The 18663-nt window shown below is 32.8% G+C and overlaps 3 protein-coding genes and 1 long non-coding RNA gene across 5 annotated transcripts; 3 read left to right on the forward strand and 1 right to left on the reverse strand.

Moving 5' to 3' along the window:
* The first annotated feature begins 531 nt into the window (after nt 1–531).
* Nucleotides 532–3406, forward strand: LOC121222642 (tryptamine 5-hydroxylase). Its single transcript, XM_041103795.1, has 2 exons — nt 532–1481; nt 2698–3406. Exons 1-2 carry the CDS (start codon nt 585–587, stop codon nt 3313–3315), a joined length of 1515 nt encoding a protein of 504 aa, XP_040959729.1. The 5' UTR covers nt 532–584; the 3' UTR covers nt 3316–3406.
* Nucleotides 1488–2628, forward strand: LOC121222643 (uncharacterized). The gene is made up of 2 exons (XR_005919972.1): nt 1488–1792; nt 2014–2628. It is a non-coding gene; the product is annotated as an uncharacterized lncRNA (long non-coding RNA).
* Nucleotides 3407–6568: 3162 nt separating the features above from the next.
* On the forward strand, nt 6569–10258 carry LOC121222644 (DEAD-box ATP-dependent RNA helicase 38). Its single transcript, XM_041103796.1, has 8 exons — nt 6569–6841; nt 6930–7223; nt 7824–8063; nt 8986–9051; nt 9210–9614; nt 9681–9793; nt 9867–9952; nt 10042–10258. Exons 1-6 carry the CDS (start codon nt 6626–6628, stop codon nt 9720–9722), a joined length of 1263 nt encoding a protein of 420 aa, XP_040959730.1. The 5' UTR covers nt 6569–6625; the 3' UTR covers nt 9723–9793; nt 9867–9952; nt 10042–10258.
* Nucleotides 10259–10750: 492 nt separating this feature from the next.
* Nucleotides 10751–13885, reverse strand: LOC121222645 (carboxy-terminal domain RNA polymerase II polypeptide A small phosphatase 1). Of its 2 annotated transcripts, none has more exons than XM_041103798.1 (6): nt 13377–13885; nt 12695–12823; nt 12529–12607; nt 12331–12412; nt 11296–11449; nt 10751–11186 (listed from the first exon to the last, which is right to left on the reverse strand). In XM_041103798.1, exons 1-6 carry the CDS (start codon nt 13686–13688, stop codon nt 11052–11054), a joined length of 891 nt encoding a protein of 296 aa, XP_040959732.1. In that variant the 5' UTR covers nt 13689–13885; the 3' UTR covers nt 10751–11051. The 2 variants fall into 2 exon arrangements, with proteins under 2 accessions (XP_040959732.1, XP_040959731.1); XM_041103797.1 differs by having other exon boundaries at nt 12487–12607.
* Between the last annotated feature and the right edge of the window lie 4778 nt (nt 13886–18663).

Here is an 18663-nt window from a genome sequence, read left to right on the forward strand (position 1 = left end):
TTGTATTTTACTCCGAGTATAAAATGGTAACAAGAAAAGTAACTCAAGAATTTTAGACCCTTTTATTTCTATGATAGTGGAAGTAAAATTTTGAATTATGTAACAACCTTTGAACCATGTAGAAGCATTCTGAGTCGAGGCTTAATAAAATTTTAAGCATGTTTGATTGATTGGAACAAAGCCATCAACAAAGCTAGGTCCATGCTATATGTTAATAACAGGCCACCATTTTTGCTACTTTGCCTCGCCATATCCTCGCCATAAATTACATATAAAAACACCCAAGCATTGTTCACGTTTCTGTATTGCAATTAATGCAACTGTGTCCAATGTTCCGTCTTCTTACTATCGCAATCAATTCTTGTTTGGTAATGCTTGCTTGGACGTTAATGGTAATTTGTCTGTTGTTCATCGACATGATTTCTCCACTATACCCTTTATTTCAATCTTTTATACAAACTACAAACAAGGTTATTTTAGTCATAAATGAAATGGTCCAACCTTCTATATAAGCCATTAGCTGATAACATTACCTTTCAACTTTATTCAGTCTTCACTACATCCGACTACATTTTCAAAAATATATGGACCGTTTTACCCCTCAAAACATTTTTATTTCCATCTTACTTCTACCCAGTATCCTTTACTTCATCACTTATCTACGAAAATGGCTAAACTCACAGTCACAATCATTAACCCCACCGTCACCACCAATTCTTCCCATAATCGGTCACCTTCATCTCCTCACCGACATGCCACATCATACCTTCACTAAACTCGCTCAAAAACTCGGTCCAATAATCTACCTTCAGCTCGGGCAAGTTCCCACCGTTATCGTCTCTTCGCCTCGACTCGCTCGACTCATCCTCAAAACTCATGACCATGTCTTCTCAAATCGTCCTCAACTCGTTTCAGCTCAGTACTTGTCTTTCAACTGTTCCGACGTTACGTTCTCTCCTTACGGACCTTACTGGCGTCAAGCTAGAAAAATCTGTGTCACCGAGCTACTTAGCTCCAAGCGAGTCAACTCGTTTCAACTCATCCGAGATGAAGAAGTGAGTCGGTTACTAACAACGTTGTCAGCTCACCCCGGTTCAGAAGTCAACGTAAGTGAGCTTTTCTTGTCGTTAGCGAATGATATCTTATGTAGGGTGGCGTTTGGGAGGCGGTTCACGGAAAGGGTAGGATCGTCAAATCATTTGGCAGCAGTGTTGAGGGAGACGCAGGAACTGTTCGCAGGGATGAGCGTAGGGGATTTCTTCCCCGAGTGGGAATGGGTTCACTCAGTGAGTGGGTATAAACGAAGGTTGATGAAGAATTTGAACGAGCTAAGGCGAGTTTGCGATGAGGTAATACAGGAGCATTTACAAAGGGGTGAAACTGGGATTAAAGAGGATTTTGTGGATGTTCTATTGAGAGTACAAAAGCAAGATAACTTGGAAGTACCCATTACTGATGATAATCTCAAGGCTCTTGTTCTGGTAAATCTTTCATCTAACTTGTTCAAGTAACAAAATTTTGGGTTAATTATTTTTTGGGCCTTGACAATTATTTTCATTTCAGACCTCAATTTTTTTCCTCCCAAGTTAGATATTGAACTCGTAGTTGGTACTTATCCTCGCATTAAGGCTTGAACTTTTTTTCTAAGTTAATTTCTGATTTTTTTTGAAAACCCAAAGTTTTAATAGAATAATTGTCAAATTTGAGCCCTAATATAAAAATAATTGTATCAAATGTTAGAGATATCACCTATCACTTTCCAAATATAAATGTATTTCCTTTATATCTAAAGGTTAGAATATTCACCTCTAAATCTCCTCGAGAACTTGAATAGTAAACACTCAATGGTATTTACTATACAATTTGAACTCTCACAAAACAGTTTATCAATGAACATATTAGAATGCACTCAATACTCTCTTACCCAAAACCTATACAAGCCTCAAAAGCATATATTCTAATTTAGCTTGCTAACATAGAATTTAAGTGAATATCAAAGTAACTTCTTGAAAGGTTAGAATATTCACCTCTAAATCTCCTCGAGAACTTGAATAGTAAACACTCAATGGTATTTACAATACAATTTGCACTCTCACAAAACAGTTTATCAATGAACATATTAGAATGCACTCAATACTCTCTTACCCAAAACCTATACAAGCCTCAAAAGCATATATTCTAATTCAGCTTGCTAACATAGAATTTAAGTGAATATCAAAGTAACTTCTTGAAACTAGCCATTATAATCTCAATAATTAAAATACAATCAATCGAAGATCTGATTTCTAAAACAACTACATAGTCCTCATTAGTCCTTCATGTTTCAAGGATCATAATATCTTCAATAAAATAACACATTAACGGGTTTAAAGATTTTCTTTATTGAATTGTCAAATCAAATAACATAAGTTTTTAACCACCTTAGTCTGTAGGTGGCATTGTCAAGTGCCACTCAACACTCTGAACTCATTTTACCTTAACTAAAATTATTAAAAATTTTAAAAAAATATGATTTAACTGTTAATTCAATTAACTTATATCGATTCTCAATTTAACCGTTTCAAAATCATTCCATAGACTGATACATGATCAATTTCCAATCAAACCAGTTCAAACATGTCTTAACTTTATTTATTTATTTTTAAGTTGTGATATATTCATTAATTTAAAAGTGAAATGGCTTTTTTGGATGTTTAGGACATGTTTGTTGCAGGAACAGATACATCAGCAGCAACCTTGGAATGGACAATGACAGAGTTAGCCAAACACCCTGAAATAATGAAGCAAGCACAAGAAGAGGTTCGAGCCGTCGCACGTCGAACCGGTAAAGTCATCGACGAAACCCATCTTCAACACCTTCACTTCATCAAATCCATTATCAAAGAGGCTATGAGACTACATCCAACGGTGCCCTTATTGGTTCCAAGAGAATCCATGGATGAATGCATTATTGATGGCTACAAAATACCACCCAAAACTCGCCTCCTTATCAACACTTACGCTATAGGAAGAGATCCCAATTCATGGGATAATCCCCTTCAATTTAATCCCAATAGATTCCAAGATTCAAACATTGATCTTAAAGATCAAGATTTTCGGTTTTTACCATTTGGCGGTGGGAGAAGAGGTTGCCCTGGTTATACTTTCGGTCTTGCCACCGTCGAGATCGCACTTGCTCGCCTCTTGTTTCACTTTGACTGGGAATTGCCTTACGGAATTCATACTGATGATGTTGATGTTGATGAAATTTTCGGCCTTGCATCGAGGAAACGAACTCCGCTAATACTCGTCCCGACGGTAAACGAAGGATTGTGAAGTTAACAACTAGGACAATGAAGTGAAGTCGAGACCATCTTGTAGAACTGTTTCACTCTTTTAAAATAAAAATAACGAAGTTATTGCTTTATCCCCAGGGGTGTGTTTGGATGAATTTCACTTGTTATTCTTGATTATAAGTTTTTCAGTCCAATAGGCAATTCAAAGAAAGAAGAATGAACAACCAAATAAATTATTAGTCTAATAAGTTGCTAATGAATTGAAGGACTCTAATTGATTGAAAAATGAAGAACTAAATCCATTCCTGGAGGGATCTCCATGAGCAGCCAACCAAGGTTCAGCCATGGAAGCACCGAACCCATGGAAAACATGAGCATTTGCTCTCCTCCCCTTCCCCATCCACTTTCCACACTCCGCCAAATTGTTGTCAAACACTGCCGGATACTGGCTCTCCGGGGCCAACCTCTAGCCGACTGCAACGATGATCACATCACAAAGCTTGGCAATCCTTCAATAAAACATATTGTTCCTGGCACTGTCATTGCTTCAGCTGTGACACTGTAATCCCATTGGTAGTTTCTTGTGCTTTGTTCCAGCTTGAAGAGAGTAGCCACTGCAAATAAAAGCACCATCTTGGCTTTTTTCTCCGATCATTCCTATACACGTATTTATTTGAGCCATTTAATAAGTTGATTATCAATTTTCACATTCATTCTATAAAAGGAAAGTTAGCAAATTCAAAGATACTTACCTCTTGGATGAACTAAAACTCATAACTAAGTTTTTTAACACTTAAATCTTCTCCTCCAAGCTTGGAAGCTCACTTTCCATCATTTCCACATTTCCCACAAATTTAAAATATAAAAACCCAAGCTTATAAAGCTTTCTCATAACAAAAATTTCAAATAGCAAGGTAGGAATGATGGAAGTACAATTTCTTACTTTATTTGGACTTTTCTCTCCTTAAATTCAACTCTCTCATCAAACCCATGAAGCATTAAGCTTGGATGAAGAAAACAATGGTGGAAATGAGCTTAAAAAAATGATTTTTTGCTTAATTTTGGTGAAAAATCAAAATTGGGAGGACTTGATTTCAAGAAAAATGGTAAGAAAAAGAAAAGGAAAATTCTCCCTAGAAGAAGATGAAGGGTTGGCAACTAGGATGCTGATGGGGTGAGGGGGGAGTTTGATATAACCAAGTTAAACTAAGCAAAATGTGCGCATTCAACCTCCAAATTAATTCGCATTTAATGGCTAAAATGAAACTTCAATTATATAATATCAAAAAAAAAATTCAAACCTTATGTGTTGGCTTAATAGTCAGGTATTCGTTGCCATAGTTATAGCTTGAGTTCAAGTGCAATTTAGTTGATATATTTTCTCATCTTTTTAATTTAGTCCAAAAAGTGATATTCTTCAAACTAAAACATATTTCAACTCATTCTCATGCTCAATAATCATCAATGCCTATGTTTTCTCAATTTGATCAAATTATATTTTAATTCTTCAACTTTTTAAAATCTATGGTTTGATCCTTTATTTGACTCATTTCCATATTTCCTCAAAAATTCACTATGTTTGATCCTTAGGTGTTGTACCGGAAATTTTTGGGTGTTATACTTACTAACTATATTGAAAATGGTACATGGTTCATGAGACCATTCTTGAATAGCTTCCTGAACAAGTGTCGTGTTAGGTTTTGTTGACTTGAAAGTAGTTGTTAATGAACAAGATATGTACTTGGAATAAGTGACTGACTAGGAAGCTGACACTTCTTCAAACACTGCAAAACAATGCACAAAAATAGGGGATATAAAATTTGTTTTTGCGGTTTGGTTTCTCTATATCTACAAAGTTTAGGAAATATCCACTCTCTTCCATTTTTACAAGAAGTAAACTTAATTCATCATATTTAATCCAACCAACCCATTGGCCCAGGTAGATTTTTGAGAGATTTGATTTTCATCAATTGTTGGAGAAGCAACGGATGATGAATAGGGTTTCGATTTGGGAAAGAGAAGAAAAAAGAGGGGGAGAGAAAGAGAGAGAGAGATCTAATCTCCATTAATCATTGGAGAAGCAACGGACATTAGTTAAGGTTTTGATTATTTTGATTAGGGAAGAAGAAGAAAGAGGAAAAGGAGTAAAAAAAAAAAGAGGAGCTCTGATTGACGGCCAAAAAATAAGCTTGCCAGCAGCCCAAATGATGACAAAAGAGGGAGGGGGAAAGGAAAAAAGAGAGAGCAAAGGCTTGTCGACGGTCAGGGGTAGACTTGTCCATGGGCCGGGCCTGGAAAAAATTTCGGCCCGCCTCTTAGGCTCGGGCCCAGCCCGGCCCGGGAAAAATAATAAGCCCGCCCCGGCCCGATTTTTAATAAACACAAAAAAATATTTTAAAAATAAAAAAACAAAAATTAAAATATTTTTAAAGTATTTTAAAATTAAAAAATAAAAATAAAAAATATATATTTATTATATTTGGGCCGAGCCGGGCCGGGCTCGGGCCAAAAAAGTTGAGCCCGAGCCCGGCCTGTTTTTTTAAACGGGCATCATTTTTTTGCCCAAGCTCATATTTCGGGCCTATATTTTTACCCGAACCCTCTATATTTCGGGCGGCCCGGCCTGGCCCGGCCCATGGACAGATCTAGTCAGGCGTAGACGGCGACGCTCAACAGTAAAAATATTTAATATTTATAAAGAAAATATTTTTTGTTGACACAGCGTAATTTAATAATATTAGTCATGCACAGGGATTAATTAAATAAAAAATTTAAATATCAAATAAATATAAATTATAATTAACCCTTTTGGATTTATCCATTACAAAAATTATAATTAAAAAATTGACCAAAATTATTAATATATCATAAAATATTAAAAATATATCAACAAGTGGTTGAAATAACAATGGAATTATTTCGCATATATTTGAATCCAGTTTAAATCTTATAGTTAGTTTGAATAAAATTTCTGTTAGATGGCAAAACTGATAAAGTCGTTTGTATTTATCTTAAAAATATATATAATATAAAAAAACAATATTTACATACTCTTTAATAATGGAATTTAAATAAAATATATTTTTAATTATTTTATTTATTTTAAAACGAATAGAGAGTTTTAAGCTAAAATTACCACTAAATAATAAATATTAGAAATATAATATTTTAAAAAAAATAATATTTAAAATTTTTTTATAATTAAAAATTGTTGACCCATAAAATTACTGCTTAACTATTAAGCTAAAGTTACCCTATATATGGTTTCTACATTCCATCGAAACTAACCGTAAAAAGAAACAAACAAAACCTACCTTCCCGCCATTAGTTCCCTTAATTTAGAAAACTTCATGGCTGCCACCGCCGCAGACTCCGCCACGTCCACCATTTCCGCCGCCGACACGACGGCACATTTGGCCGATTTAAAACACGATGCTGTAGAGGAACCAAGCAGTTCCTCAAAATCGGAAGAAAAAATCGCATCCGAAATCGAAATCGGAAACCTAACGATCAACGAGAGCAATAATAAGTTCTTTCATGATCCTGAAAGCTCCAACATTAAAACCGTATACATTCTTGAATCTAGAAATTTTTAGTTTTTTTTGTAGTTTGATCGAGAGATTTAAGATTTTGAGTCGTAATTTTGTTTTTCAGATTACGTCAGGGGATACGCCGTACGCATCGGCATTTACGTTTGAGGAATTGAATTTGTTACCAGAATTATTGAAGGGATTATACGTTGAGATGAAATATGAAAAACCTAGTAAAATTCAGGCAATTAGTTTGCCAATGATTTTGAATCCTCCTTATTTGGATTTAATTGCTCAAGCTCATAATGGTTCTGGAAAAACTGCATGCTTTACTCTCGGAATGTTATCTCGTATCGATCCGAAATTAAAAGCTCCTCAAGCATTCTGTATTTGTCCTACCAGAGAATTGGCCATTCAGGTTTAGTTTCTACCGATTTGAATTTTCAAATTCGATTTTTAGTTTCTATGGATTTGAATTTTTAGTTATGATCATCTACTTCGGGTTATGTTTGGTTATTTTGATTATTAAGGTTTAGTTTCTATTATTTTAGCTTTTATGAATTTGAATTTTCCATGTTTTAATGAAATTTGACTTTTATTTATCATCATTGATTTTGGGTGGTTATTTTGGTAATTTCAAACTTTTTGTTGTGATCATTAATTTCGGATTATTTTGGTTTAATTTTTATGAATTTGAATTTTCGATGTTTTAATAAAATTCAACTTTTAGTTGTGATTATTAATGTTGAGTTATTATAGTTATTTCGGTGTAGTTTTGATGTTTTAATGATATTCGACTTGATTTTGGGTTATTTTGCTTCTTCAAGTTTAATTTTTATGAATTTGAAAAAATGAAATTTGACTTTTGGTTATGATTATTGATTTTGAGTTATTTTAGTTATTCGAGTGTAGTTTCTATGAATGAATTTGAATTTTCGATTTTTAATGAAATCGGTTTTTAGTTATGATCATTGACTTTTTTTAATGAAATTCTCAGTTTTGGGGTTATTTTGTGCAGAATCTGGAAGTGCTTAGGAAGATGGGGAAATATAGTGGGATAACTTCAGAATGTGCTATTCGAGCGGGATTTGGAAATGAAATTCATACGGGCAAGAAGCAAACTATTAGGCCGCCTATTACATCTCAAATAGTTATCGGCACCCCGGGCACTATTAGGCATCGGATACGTGCTAATAAATTGAGTTTGAGTTATCTCAAGATTCTTGTGTTGGATGAGGCTGATCACATGCTTGCAGAGGTAACCTATGCTTTAATAGTTTATTTTTTGCTTGGAATTTGTAATTTAGAGTTCTCTTGTTTTCTGTATTAATGCTTTTGTTTAGAGCTTTACTTGGTTTATCTATGATTAAAAGTGTTTATAGGTCGGATTTAAGCATAAATATTAACATATTTTATACTTGTTTAAGTTCAGGTTTATCCAAAATATGAATTTAAAATTTTTTCTAAGCCCCGCTTATATTTGTAAAAGGTTAATCCAAGCTCATTTTAAATCTAAAAGTGTTTGTTTATAAATTAAGTCAGGTTAAATTTAAGCCAGGCCGAGCTTAGTCACCATATTAACCTATGGTTTAATAGTTTATTTTTGCTTGGACTTTGTAATTTAGAGTTCTCTTTGTTTTTTTAATTAATGCTGATTTTTTAAAGCTTTACTTGGTTTATGTATGTCTTGATTTTGTATGGTAGTATTGATTTTCCCTCCCTTGTAAGTATGTTTGTTGGTAGAAATATCATAGAGGTCCTTGTGTTAGGAGTTAAATTGTATTCTGACTCTTCTACCTAAAAAATGGACAAATAATAAATTGGTCATTTTTTGTTAAAAATTACATCTATTTGTACTGTTAAAAACTGGTGTATGCAATATGGCGTGCCATATTTACCTCATGTTAAGGTACAATGACCAGTTTTCAACAGCAAAAATGGATGAAATTTTAAACAAAATGACGAGTTAGATTAATATGCCTATTTTTTTAGTAGAGATTACAAAATGCAATTCGACTCTTAGTATAGGGGCCTACACATTGCTTTTACATATGTTTGTTTATTGCATTATTCAAATTGCCTGCCTTATGATTGATTTTGGAAGATTGGACATTCCTTTAATCATGTTGTTCAATCATATGAACATACTGTTGATCATCATGGACATTTGTTTGCTGCAGGATGGATTTAAAGATGATTCTGTGCACATAATAAACAAGATTCGATGTGTCAATCCTCAGTGTCAGGTTTTTATTTCAAACATATATTCTAAATGTTATTTATTTGGTCTAGGATGCATATGTTAAGATTGTTAATATTTTGATGCTAATGATGTTTTGTCTGTAAAAAGTGATTTTGCATGCGTAGTGATGGATTGAATGTCTGGTTTTGAATTAATCTTTAGGTTCTCTTCTTTTCTGCCACATTCAATGAGACTGTTAAAGAATTTGCTGCAAAGATAGTTAAAGGAAATCACAACCAGTTATTTGTGAAGAAGGAAGAACTATCATTACAGTCGGTGAAACAGTACAAAGTGAATTGTCCTGATGAACTTGCTAAGGTTATGGTGATCAAGGACCGAATTTTGGAATTCGGAGAGCGTGTAGGACAGACGATAATATTTGTACGCACCAGGAATAGTGCAATAACGTTGCACAGGATCCTTGTTGAAATTGGTTACGATGTTACCACAATTCAAGGTGCTCTCAAGCAAGAAGACCGAGACAAGATAGTGAAAGAGTTTAAAGATGGGTTGACTCAAGTCCTTATTTCAACCGATCTTCTTGCTCGGGGTTTTGATCAAGATCAGGTATCGTTTCCCTTTTGATCAATCTTTTTCGAGTTGCCAACATCTTAATACTGTATATATCTGCAGGTCAATTTGGTGATCAACTATGACCCTTCCTGTGAAACATAACCTTCCTACGGAACCTGATTGTGAGGTTTACATGCATAGAATTGGCAGAGCAGGATGATTCGGCCGCAAGGGTAAGTTGTCGAAATGATTGAACCCTTTTGCTTCTCGTCCGTATGTTAAAACATCATGTACATGGATTTGCAGGAGCTGTGTTCAACTTGCTATGCAGCGATGCAGACAAAACGATAATGACCAAAATCGAAAATCATTTCGGCACGGAAATTGCAGAGGTAAGCCCTCTCATGTCTATGGTGTGTGCATTATCTAAATTTTGTTTTTCCTTTTATGCTTTCTCATTTTCATGTTATCATGGATGTAGGTTCCTGACTGGAGAAATGAGGAAGACTTTGTAGTTGCTCTCAGATCAGCTGGTTTACTGTAACCAAAGCTTGAAATTTTGAATAATTTTGGAGTTTAAAATTTACATGTTGGGATTTTTGGAGGACATTTTGGGAATTTTAGGTAAATTTTTTGGTTGGATTTTTCATAATTTTACATTTTGGCATGAAATCATAGAAAAAGGTTTGATTTTATAACATTATAAAAGTAAAAACAATATAGCTTAACCGAAATTTTTTCAAAAAAAATTAAATAAACCGAAATATTTCGATTAATTCAGTTGGTTAATCGAATTAATTGAAATTTATATGTTTATGTTTTTTTTTTTTGTTAAAACAAGTATACAACATATAAAATATAAATTGGTAATGTTCATTTAACCAAATTAACTAAATTAAAACTATTTATAATTTATATTATTAATTATTAAGTTCGGTTAATTACTCAATTTCAAACTGAATTAATTGATAATCAAACTTCCAAACCGAATTTGAACACCCCTAAATTTTGGGTTGCTTGCACTATACCTTTATTAAAAGGATTTGTGCTTGAACTCGAAACGAACCAATTTAAAAAATCAAATTAGTTCACTTGAACTCAAACAATTCAAATTTGAAATAACTCAAAATTAAAATAACTAAAACCCGAAACCAGAAATCAGTCCGCTTTGTCCAACACAGATACCAAAGTTAAAGCTAAAAATAATAATTGATTTGAGGAGAAATTTACAAAATTCTGAAAGATACATAAAACATTCAAACAAGATTGCAAGCCTATAAACAAAGTTACACTAAGAATGAACAATTCTTTTTTAGGTGGATCTAAATACATAAATGATTTGCCTAATAGAATAAGAGATAGCATTGCATTAATCCATTTGCAAAACATCGTTGGCGTTGATCGATGGAATTCGGGTGCTATCTGTAAAATTTATGATACCTTTGGACAGAGATCGGTAACGGAAAGTACATGTAATGAATCTCTTTCTTCCTAAGCTGACCAACTAGAAGAAGGGATCCCTTGCTTTTGAAACCATTCGGGCATGTGGAACCGATCATAAAGAAAAGGTCGCACGTCTTTCTGTAGAGAAAGGTGCTTGAGAAGTGGAAGGAGGACATCCAGAAGCTTTTCGACATAAAACCGGATGTAAACATTGTGTAAGTAATCAGGCATACTATAACTAATCGATATTGAATGAAGATAACGAGTTTTAAGACGACAGGAATCGTGGTACCTGTGTATCATGTGGTTGCCCCGCAGAAAATGGAATGCATGGGATCCCGTTTAGTGGTTGCAACAAGAAACTAAAGGGATTGTTGTCTACGATAACGGTTCGGCATAAATTTTTCGATAAGCAGGAGAGGTCTTTCACATGTTCCCGAAACTCACTGTAAAATATCAGAAGAAAATCACGAAGAAGTCGATTGATTATGCATCCGATACAAAGGAAAGCACAAATTCTCTTCTAAAACATCAAAAACCTTGCACAAATACAGAGTGTTCGGGTACTAAAACTAGTTCATGTTTAAGGTACCAAAATTTTAATAGAAAACCTTATCAATGCATTCCTTACATACAAATGTGACCTTAAGACAGCCTAAAACCCGATGAAATCCTACATAAAACTTGAAAATTCAAAGTTGAACCGATGCTCATTTTACATATACGACAATTTATACATGTAATTCAAGAAACAGCTTCAACACATGTAGATTTTTGCCCTCATGTATTTCCGCGGCAGAAGAATCCCCGGAAAGTATCATGATCAAGGTCCATTTAGTATAACATAGGGAATGAAATGTAAAGAACCATTAGTAGTATAATTTCTGACACAAAGCACAAGTTTGCTTCTAAAACATCAAAAGCCTCACACAAATACGGAGTTTTTGGGTACTAAAACTAGTTCCTTCATGTTTCTGATTCAAAAATCTTAATACAAAACCTTATCAATGCAATCCTTCCATACAAACATTACCTTAAGATGGCCTAATACCCGATGAAATCCTACTTGAAACTCGAAAATTCGAAGTTGAACTGATGCTCATTTTATGTAAATGATAATTTATACATGTAACTCAAGAAACAGCTTTAACACATCTAGATTTTCGCCCTCATGGATTTCTGGGGCAGAAGTATCCCCAAAAAGTATCATTAGCATAACATAGGCAATGAAATGCAAAGAACCACTAGTATAATTTCCCATCTACAAAACCGAGAGAATGAAGGCCGGAAGATCAAAGAAAGAGCATATGAAGGACGTGGTACTTACGTACAAATTGTAGAAGGCCTGTAAAGTCGATGACTAAATCGATTTTCCGCATCAATTCTGTCAACAAGCGGTCTAGCATAGCCTGTGGAGGATTGGAGAAACAAATAAAAGGATGAAAATGAATGAAAACAAAACAATGTTTAATAGTGCGCAAACCTTCAAGGCCAGCAGTGAATAAAACAAGTTCAGCAAATTCACTTAGTTGATTCAAGAATTCTTGCAATCCCGGGCGCTCAAACACTGTAACGTAACTGATCTTAGGTTTCCCTTCGAATTCCTTCAAGGATCAAAGCACACAAATGACAAAAGCTATCATGTAAATAGCAAAGCATTTAAAGTAGAGAATTGATTATTCATATGATACCTTGTCTGAAGATACACATTCAAGTTCAAACCACTTCAATCCGGCATCCGTTGCTTGACTGCGAAGGGCCGGTGGAAGACTAGATGTCTCATACGCACATACTAGAGTTTCATCCAAGTCGAGAACTACCTGCAGGAGCAATGATTAGATGTAGAACATCGGTGATACATCGTTGCACAAAACCTCAAGAATCGAGAGGTTCTCCTTTTACATCTATTGATATACGATACATCACACAAGTCAAGAAATTATTCTCTTGCGGTACCATACTTGAGATGCGTGAAGCTCTTCAACGGCCATGGTTTTACCTCGAGAGAGCGCCGCTCTAATTGCTCTTCAACGCAACGACTAGAGAAAAGAATTCCTCGCTTGTGTGATGTTTTGCATATCAAAATCTCCCAAGTAATAAATCATTTTAGCATTTCTTTTTTCAAGGTTAAATTGAATAAAGGCTAAAACTCTAAGTTCATAATTTTAATTTCTTTGTGAAATGTTTATCTACTTCTTCAAAGAACTTAATTTTCAATTAAGTTCAACAAATTCTAATTTTTTTTTCTAACAGTAAAGAAATCAATTTTTTTAAAGCGGTAATTGAAATTCTAACTCCATTCCTATGAAATTGCATTTTTATTGCGTAATTTAAAGAAAATAAATCTGACTAAAAATGAAAACAATTTCTTACGGTGAGTTTTTCGGTTCGGTCTTCGTCAATGGGAACGGGTGAGTCCAAAACGGCAGCGATCTCGACTGTAGAGGGGCACTCGATCTCGACCGAGTCAACGACCGGCAAGGGCTTAAAACGGTGCGTAGAAGACGAAGTCGTCGTCTTCGTCTCCGTCTCCGTCGTAGACGAAGAAGAAAGCAAAGGATATTGACCAACGGCTCTGATGATCTGAGCGAAGATCTGAAAGAAAAAAGCAAGCCAATTCAAAAGCGCCCTCCATACTTGCATCGACCGAGGCGTATACACCTCGGCCCGAGTCAGCTCAGCCATTCGCAAATATCGAACGATTCACGATACACAAAAGAAAAAAACAGATAACCGGCGAGGAAGAGGAAGGGAGCGCTTATCCTGAGCAGGGAGTGCTAAAGTGCGCACAGTTAACCGGAACCGGACCGGTTCGTTAAATACGGTTAGCACTTTAAAAAATAAAGAGTCTTTTCTTCATATGTAGTTTAAAGAGGCTTCCTTTTTTTCTTTTATCAGAGGATGTGGTCATGGTGGTGAATGGTGATTCGAGAAAGTGATGTTTACCCACGCGCTCTGTCAAGCGAGTGAGTACTTCTTTTTACCTTTTCAGCGTTATTATTTGGGGTTAATCATTATGGGGTTTAATTATAACACTATCCTTCTATTTTGTTGAAGTTTGTGATTTAATCCCTTTTCTTTAATTTGGCATAATTTGGTCCTTATAATATCATTATGGTCCAAATTGATAAAACTGTTAGTTGTTGATGTAAGCAATGGTGAGAATTTTCTTTTTAAAAACAACCTTAAGGATCTAGTTGATCCCTCTATTATTTGTTAAAATCATGTGACTCTAACAATGTAATCGAAAAACAATAAAAAAAAAGTAATATCATGAAACGACTAACAATGTTATCAATTTGGATATGTTAATAACATTATAAAAATAAAGGATCGATTTACATCAAATTAAAATTAAGAGATTAAATCTCGAACTTTAACATAATGAAAGAACTAAAACCATGATTAGACCATATTTTGGAATGTATACAAGATGAAAATTCATTTGTAAGTATGTTTCTTTTAATGAAAGAAACTTAAAAATTACTTCTTCAAATTCCAATGTAAGAACAATTGTCAATTTCGGAGTCTAATTTGGACAAAAAAAATTCAAGCCCCAATACGAGAAAAGTTGCTAAGTTTAGGCCCCAGAATATAATTTAACCCTTCAAATTTAGATGAACTTAAATGAACTTGGACAATTTTGAAATTTATATTTTGAGTTGGACTAAACCTGAACAATTATGTATGATATTAATTCTATGCATGAATTGGCCCTTGTCTCGGATAATAATGAACTGTATTTGGCTATTTTGGTTCTAATTATTATTAAAAAACAATTATTCCAAATTTAAATTGAACTTTAGGGTATTGATTTTAGATCAGTTGGCATTGGTATTGCTTTTAGTGCAGGAGAACGTCGGTTTAAGCATGCTCAAACACATTTAAATAGATTGTTGAAAGCTAAAAGTATCATAGAGCCCCCGATAGTAGGAGTCAAATTGCATTTTTGTCCCTTCTACTCCAAAAATGGTCAGATTAGTCCCTGTAGTTAAATTTTTTTGTTATGCTACAAAAATATTGTCAACATTAGAGGAAATTCATGTTAAAAAAATAGGTGTTGAACTATGCTTAACGAATTAATATTAAATAAAAAATAATATTTTTTTAAAACCCCAAATTAAAAAATTCATTATTTTCAATTAATAAAATAATTAAGTAATTAAATAAAACTAAAAGTAATTGAACATATAAAATACAAAAAAAACCATCATATCATCTGTTATATGTCGATTATACATTAATTATTTTTGTTGCTTCATAAAAAAACATTGTTGGTACATTAGAGTAATATGTAAAACGTTTGACAAGTACCAAATCGAACAAAAATAAGATTACGTATCAAATTAGGAAAAAGAGTCAAGTTCATATACCAAATTGGACTCCCAAAAAGTTTAATACCAACGGAAAAGTGTCAAATTTAGATACCAAATCAGGAAAACAAGTGTCGAGTTTAGGTACCAAATTAGAAAAAATATGTCAAGTTCAGATACCAAATATTATATTAAACCGTTCGTATTATATAAATTTAACTTTGAAAAGGAAATATATTCCACGCGCTGTGGAGAAGGTGAAATAAAAATAAAAAATAGGACATTTTCAGTGGATCGAAGCAGCCAATGAGAAGAGACAATGTTCGGTTCTTTAAGACACACACTCTCCGCTCATTATTTTGTGTCAGCAACGAATCTATTGGGTTTAAAGCTACACTGATATGATTGCACATTTTACATGGAAATAGATTTTACTCTTTAATCTTTTTAATATTAATTTTTATATAAAATAAATAGATGGTCCAATCTCATTTTCATCACACCAAATTTTAATAAAAAATTATTTTTTTTCAAAATTAATCTAATATTTTTTATTTTTCAATTTATCAACCAATCCAAAATCTTATCTTCCACATTCTATAGGCCAATTAAGGGTAAAAATTGTTTTACGAACCTTTCTCACCACATTATTTATAGTCTTTTTCTAATTATTTAATGACATTTCAACAATTTTTTCTATGTCAATGACACATTATTTTTGTATTTTTTACCTTGAACTTTAAATCCCATCCCGACCCCAAAATATTGAACTTCGAACCTCAAGCACTAAATCTTGAACCCTAACCTTGAAATCAAAACCAAACCTTAAACTTAAACCCTGAGCCCCAAATCTTGAACTTCGAAATTCAAGCCCTGAATCTTGAACCCTAACACTAAATCTTGAATCTCAAACTCGAACCCTAAACTATTTGGGTCAGGATTCGATTTTGATTTTAAGGTTATGATTCAATATTTAGGGTCTGAGGTTCGAGGTTAAATATTTTAGGTTTGGGATTCAAGGTTCAAAGTAAAAAAAAATACAAAAATTATGTGTCAACGACATGAAAAAAATTACTGAAATATCATTAAATAATCGAAAAAGAACCATAGATGATGTGATGAGAATGGTTCATAAAATAATTTCTCCATTAAGAGGATAGATGTTGGCCGTAAGTTTTAAGCTGCTCTATACCTAGGGCAACCTTTAACCACTGATTAAAGGTAACCCTTACTATCTCACCTAATTCCAAGTGTTATTTATCTAATATTTTTTAATACAAGTATCTAATAAATTTTTACTTAATTGATAAATCATAATCTTTTACAAAATTATAATTATTATAATTAATTGAACAACATCAATTTTAATTAAAACCAAATTCCATATCTTGAATTTTTTGTAATATAAATAAATATATTTTAAATTATCCTCAAACCAAATTGACTAAAATAAGCTTCATCTAGAAAGAGAATAAAAAATTATTTATTATATAACCAGACATTAAGAATTTATAATTAAAAAAAATTGGAATATGCTTTGCATATAAATGCTTAGATAATGATGATTTTGTCAGCATCTCATTTTGGACTTCAGCTTGATTTTAATGGAAATAATTGTTCATAAATATAATTAAATTAATGGGTTTTCAGTTTAATTATAGTCTCAATCTCTATAGTATTCAAACTTTTAAATTTTAGTCCTTTTACTATTAATTTCATAAGTCTAAATTTAAAAGAAGAGGGACTAAATTCTAAAGGTTTAAAAATACAGGGACTAAGATTCAAATTTATACATTTATTTTTCTTGAACAAGGTTCATGGACTTATCTCTTAATTGACAATGACTTTTTCTTCAATCTTGTCTACTTTTTTTTTTTTTTTGGTTGGTCAAAATTCAACCATTTATTTATGAATTTTTTTTTCTAAATTTAATATTAATTGACAGCTATTATTATTGTCCCTACACAAGAATTGCTTTAAGCATATCTAGTTCTTGTAAACTTGTATGGCACTTTGCTTAAACTAAGCACAATTGAATTAAGTGTTTTATTTTAGTATCAAAATTTATCGGATTTCACATCTATTTGTCTAAATTTATTCTAAATACGAAATTTAAAAAAATTGTAAAAAAAATTATAATATGCCATGCCATTAAGTGTTTATATCGATTATCATGTTCAATGTAACGTCATATGTCGTGTCATCACTTATCATGCATTACGGGTTTTAATAGAAAAGATAATCTCGAATGCTTATTTGATTATTACTTCGTAATTAAAACCTCAATTGGGTGTGGTTTTTAATTAGGACTCAATCGATTGATTATTAATTTTTTGAGAGCTTTTTAATTATTTAACCTTTTTAATAATACCAATTTTTTTTTTAAAAATATATAATAAATTAGAGAAATGAACTTTCCTTGCTTTTCTCTTTGCTTATTTATTTTCCTAACAAGATTCAATTTAGGACATACATGGTTTTGGGCTGACAAAACTATTACTCTTTGAACCTTATTGTCTACAAAGGAATTGATGATTGAAAGAGACTTCCGTGGATCGAGTTCAGATTAATTTAGTTCGGATCAATTTATACTTAAATATTTCTAATTTGAGTTAATTTTGAGTTCAAATTACTTGAATTTGAAGCTTTAGTCTTTCAAGTGAAGTAATTAATGATTATTATTGTTTCAAATTTTGATCACTTCAATTCCAGTTCATTTCGCCTTAATTCTTTAAGTTTGGATAAGTTGGATTCAAAGCAGTAAAAGTACTAGAGACCCTTATACTAAAAATCAGATTACATTTTCTTCTTCTACTCAAAACACGAGTAGATTAATCCCTGTACATTAGATCAAATAACAAACTAGTCTTTTCTGTTAAAAATTGATTCTTGTATGTCAACATGAGGTACATATAACACACCACATGTCATTGTCTGATTTTTCTGTTAGCTAATTCAGTTTTTAGCGATAGAACTGGATGAAAATTTCAATAGAACGACTAATCTGCTTTTTAGTATAATGCATAATGACTAATTTACCTATTTTTTTACTAGAGGGAGTAAAATACAGTCCGACTTTTATACAAAGTACAAAAACCTTTATGATACTTTTACCATTCAAGTCAATTCATGCTTGAGTTCTAGACTTTTTACGATCATATCGAGTCGATTTTAATTTTTGGGTTCAAATTGATCTAGTCAAATTTTCGGATTCGTGTCAAAATTAACAAGTCTAGATGTGGTCCATCGTTGACTCTTTAACGTCCAAATATATTTCGGACAGAGATATTATATGTACGTACATATGTATATACGTACGTACGGTCATTGGTATTTAACAGTTTCAA

Source organism: Gossypium hirsutum, chromosome D10 (assembly GCF_007990345.1).
Source record: "Gossypium hirsutum isolate 1008001.06 chromosome D10, Gossypium_hirsutum_v2.1, whole genome shotgun sequence".
NCBI classification, from domain to species: Eukaryota; Viridiplantae; Streptophyta; class Magnoliopsida; order Malvales; family Malvaceae; genus Gossypium; species Gossypium hirsutum.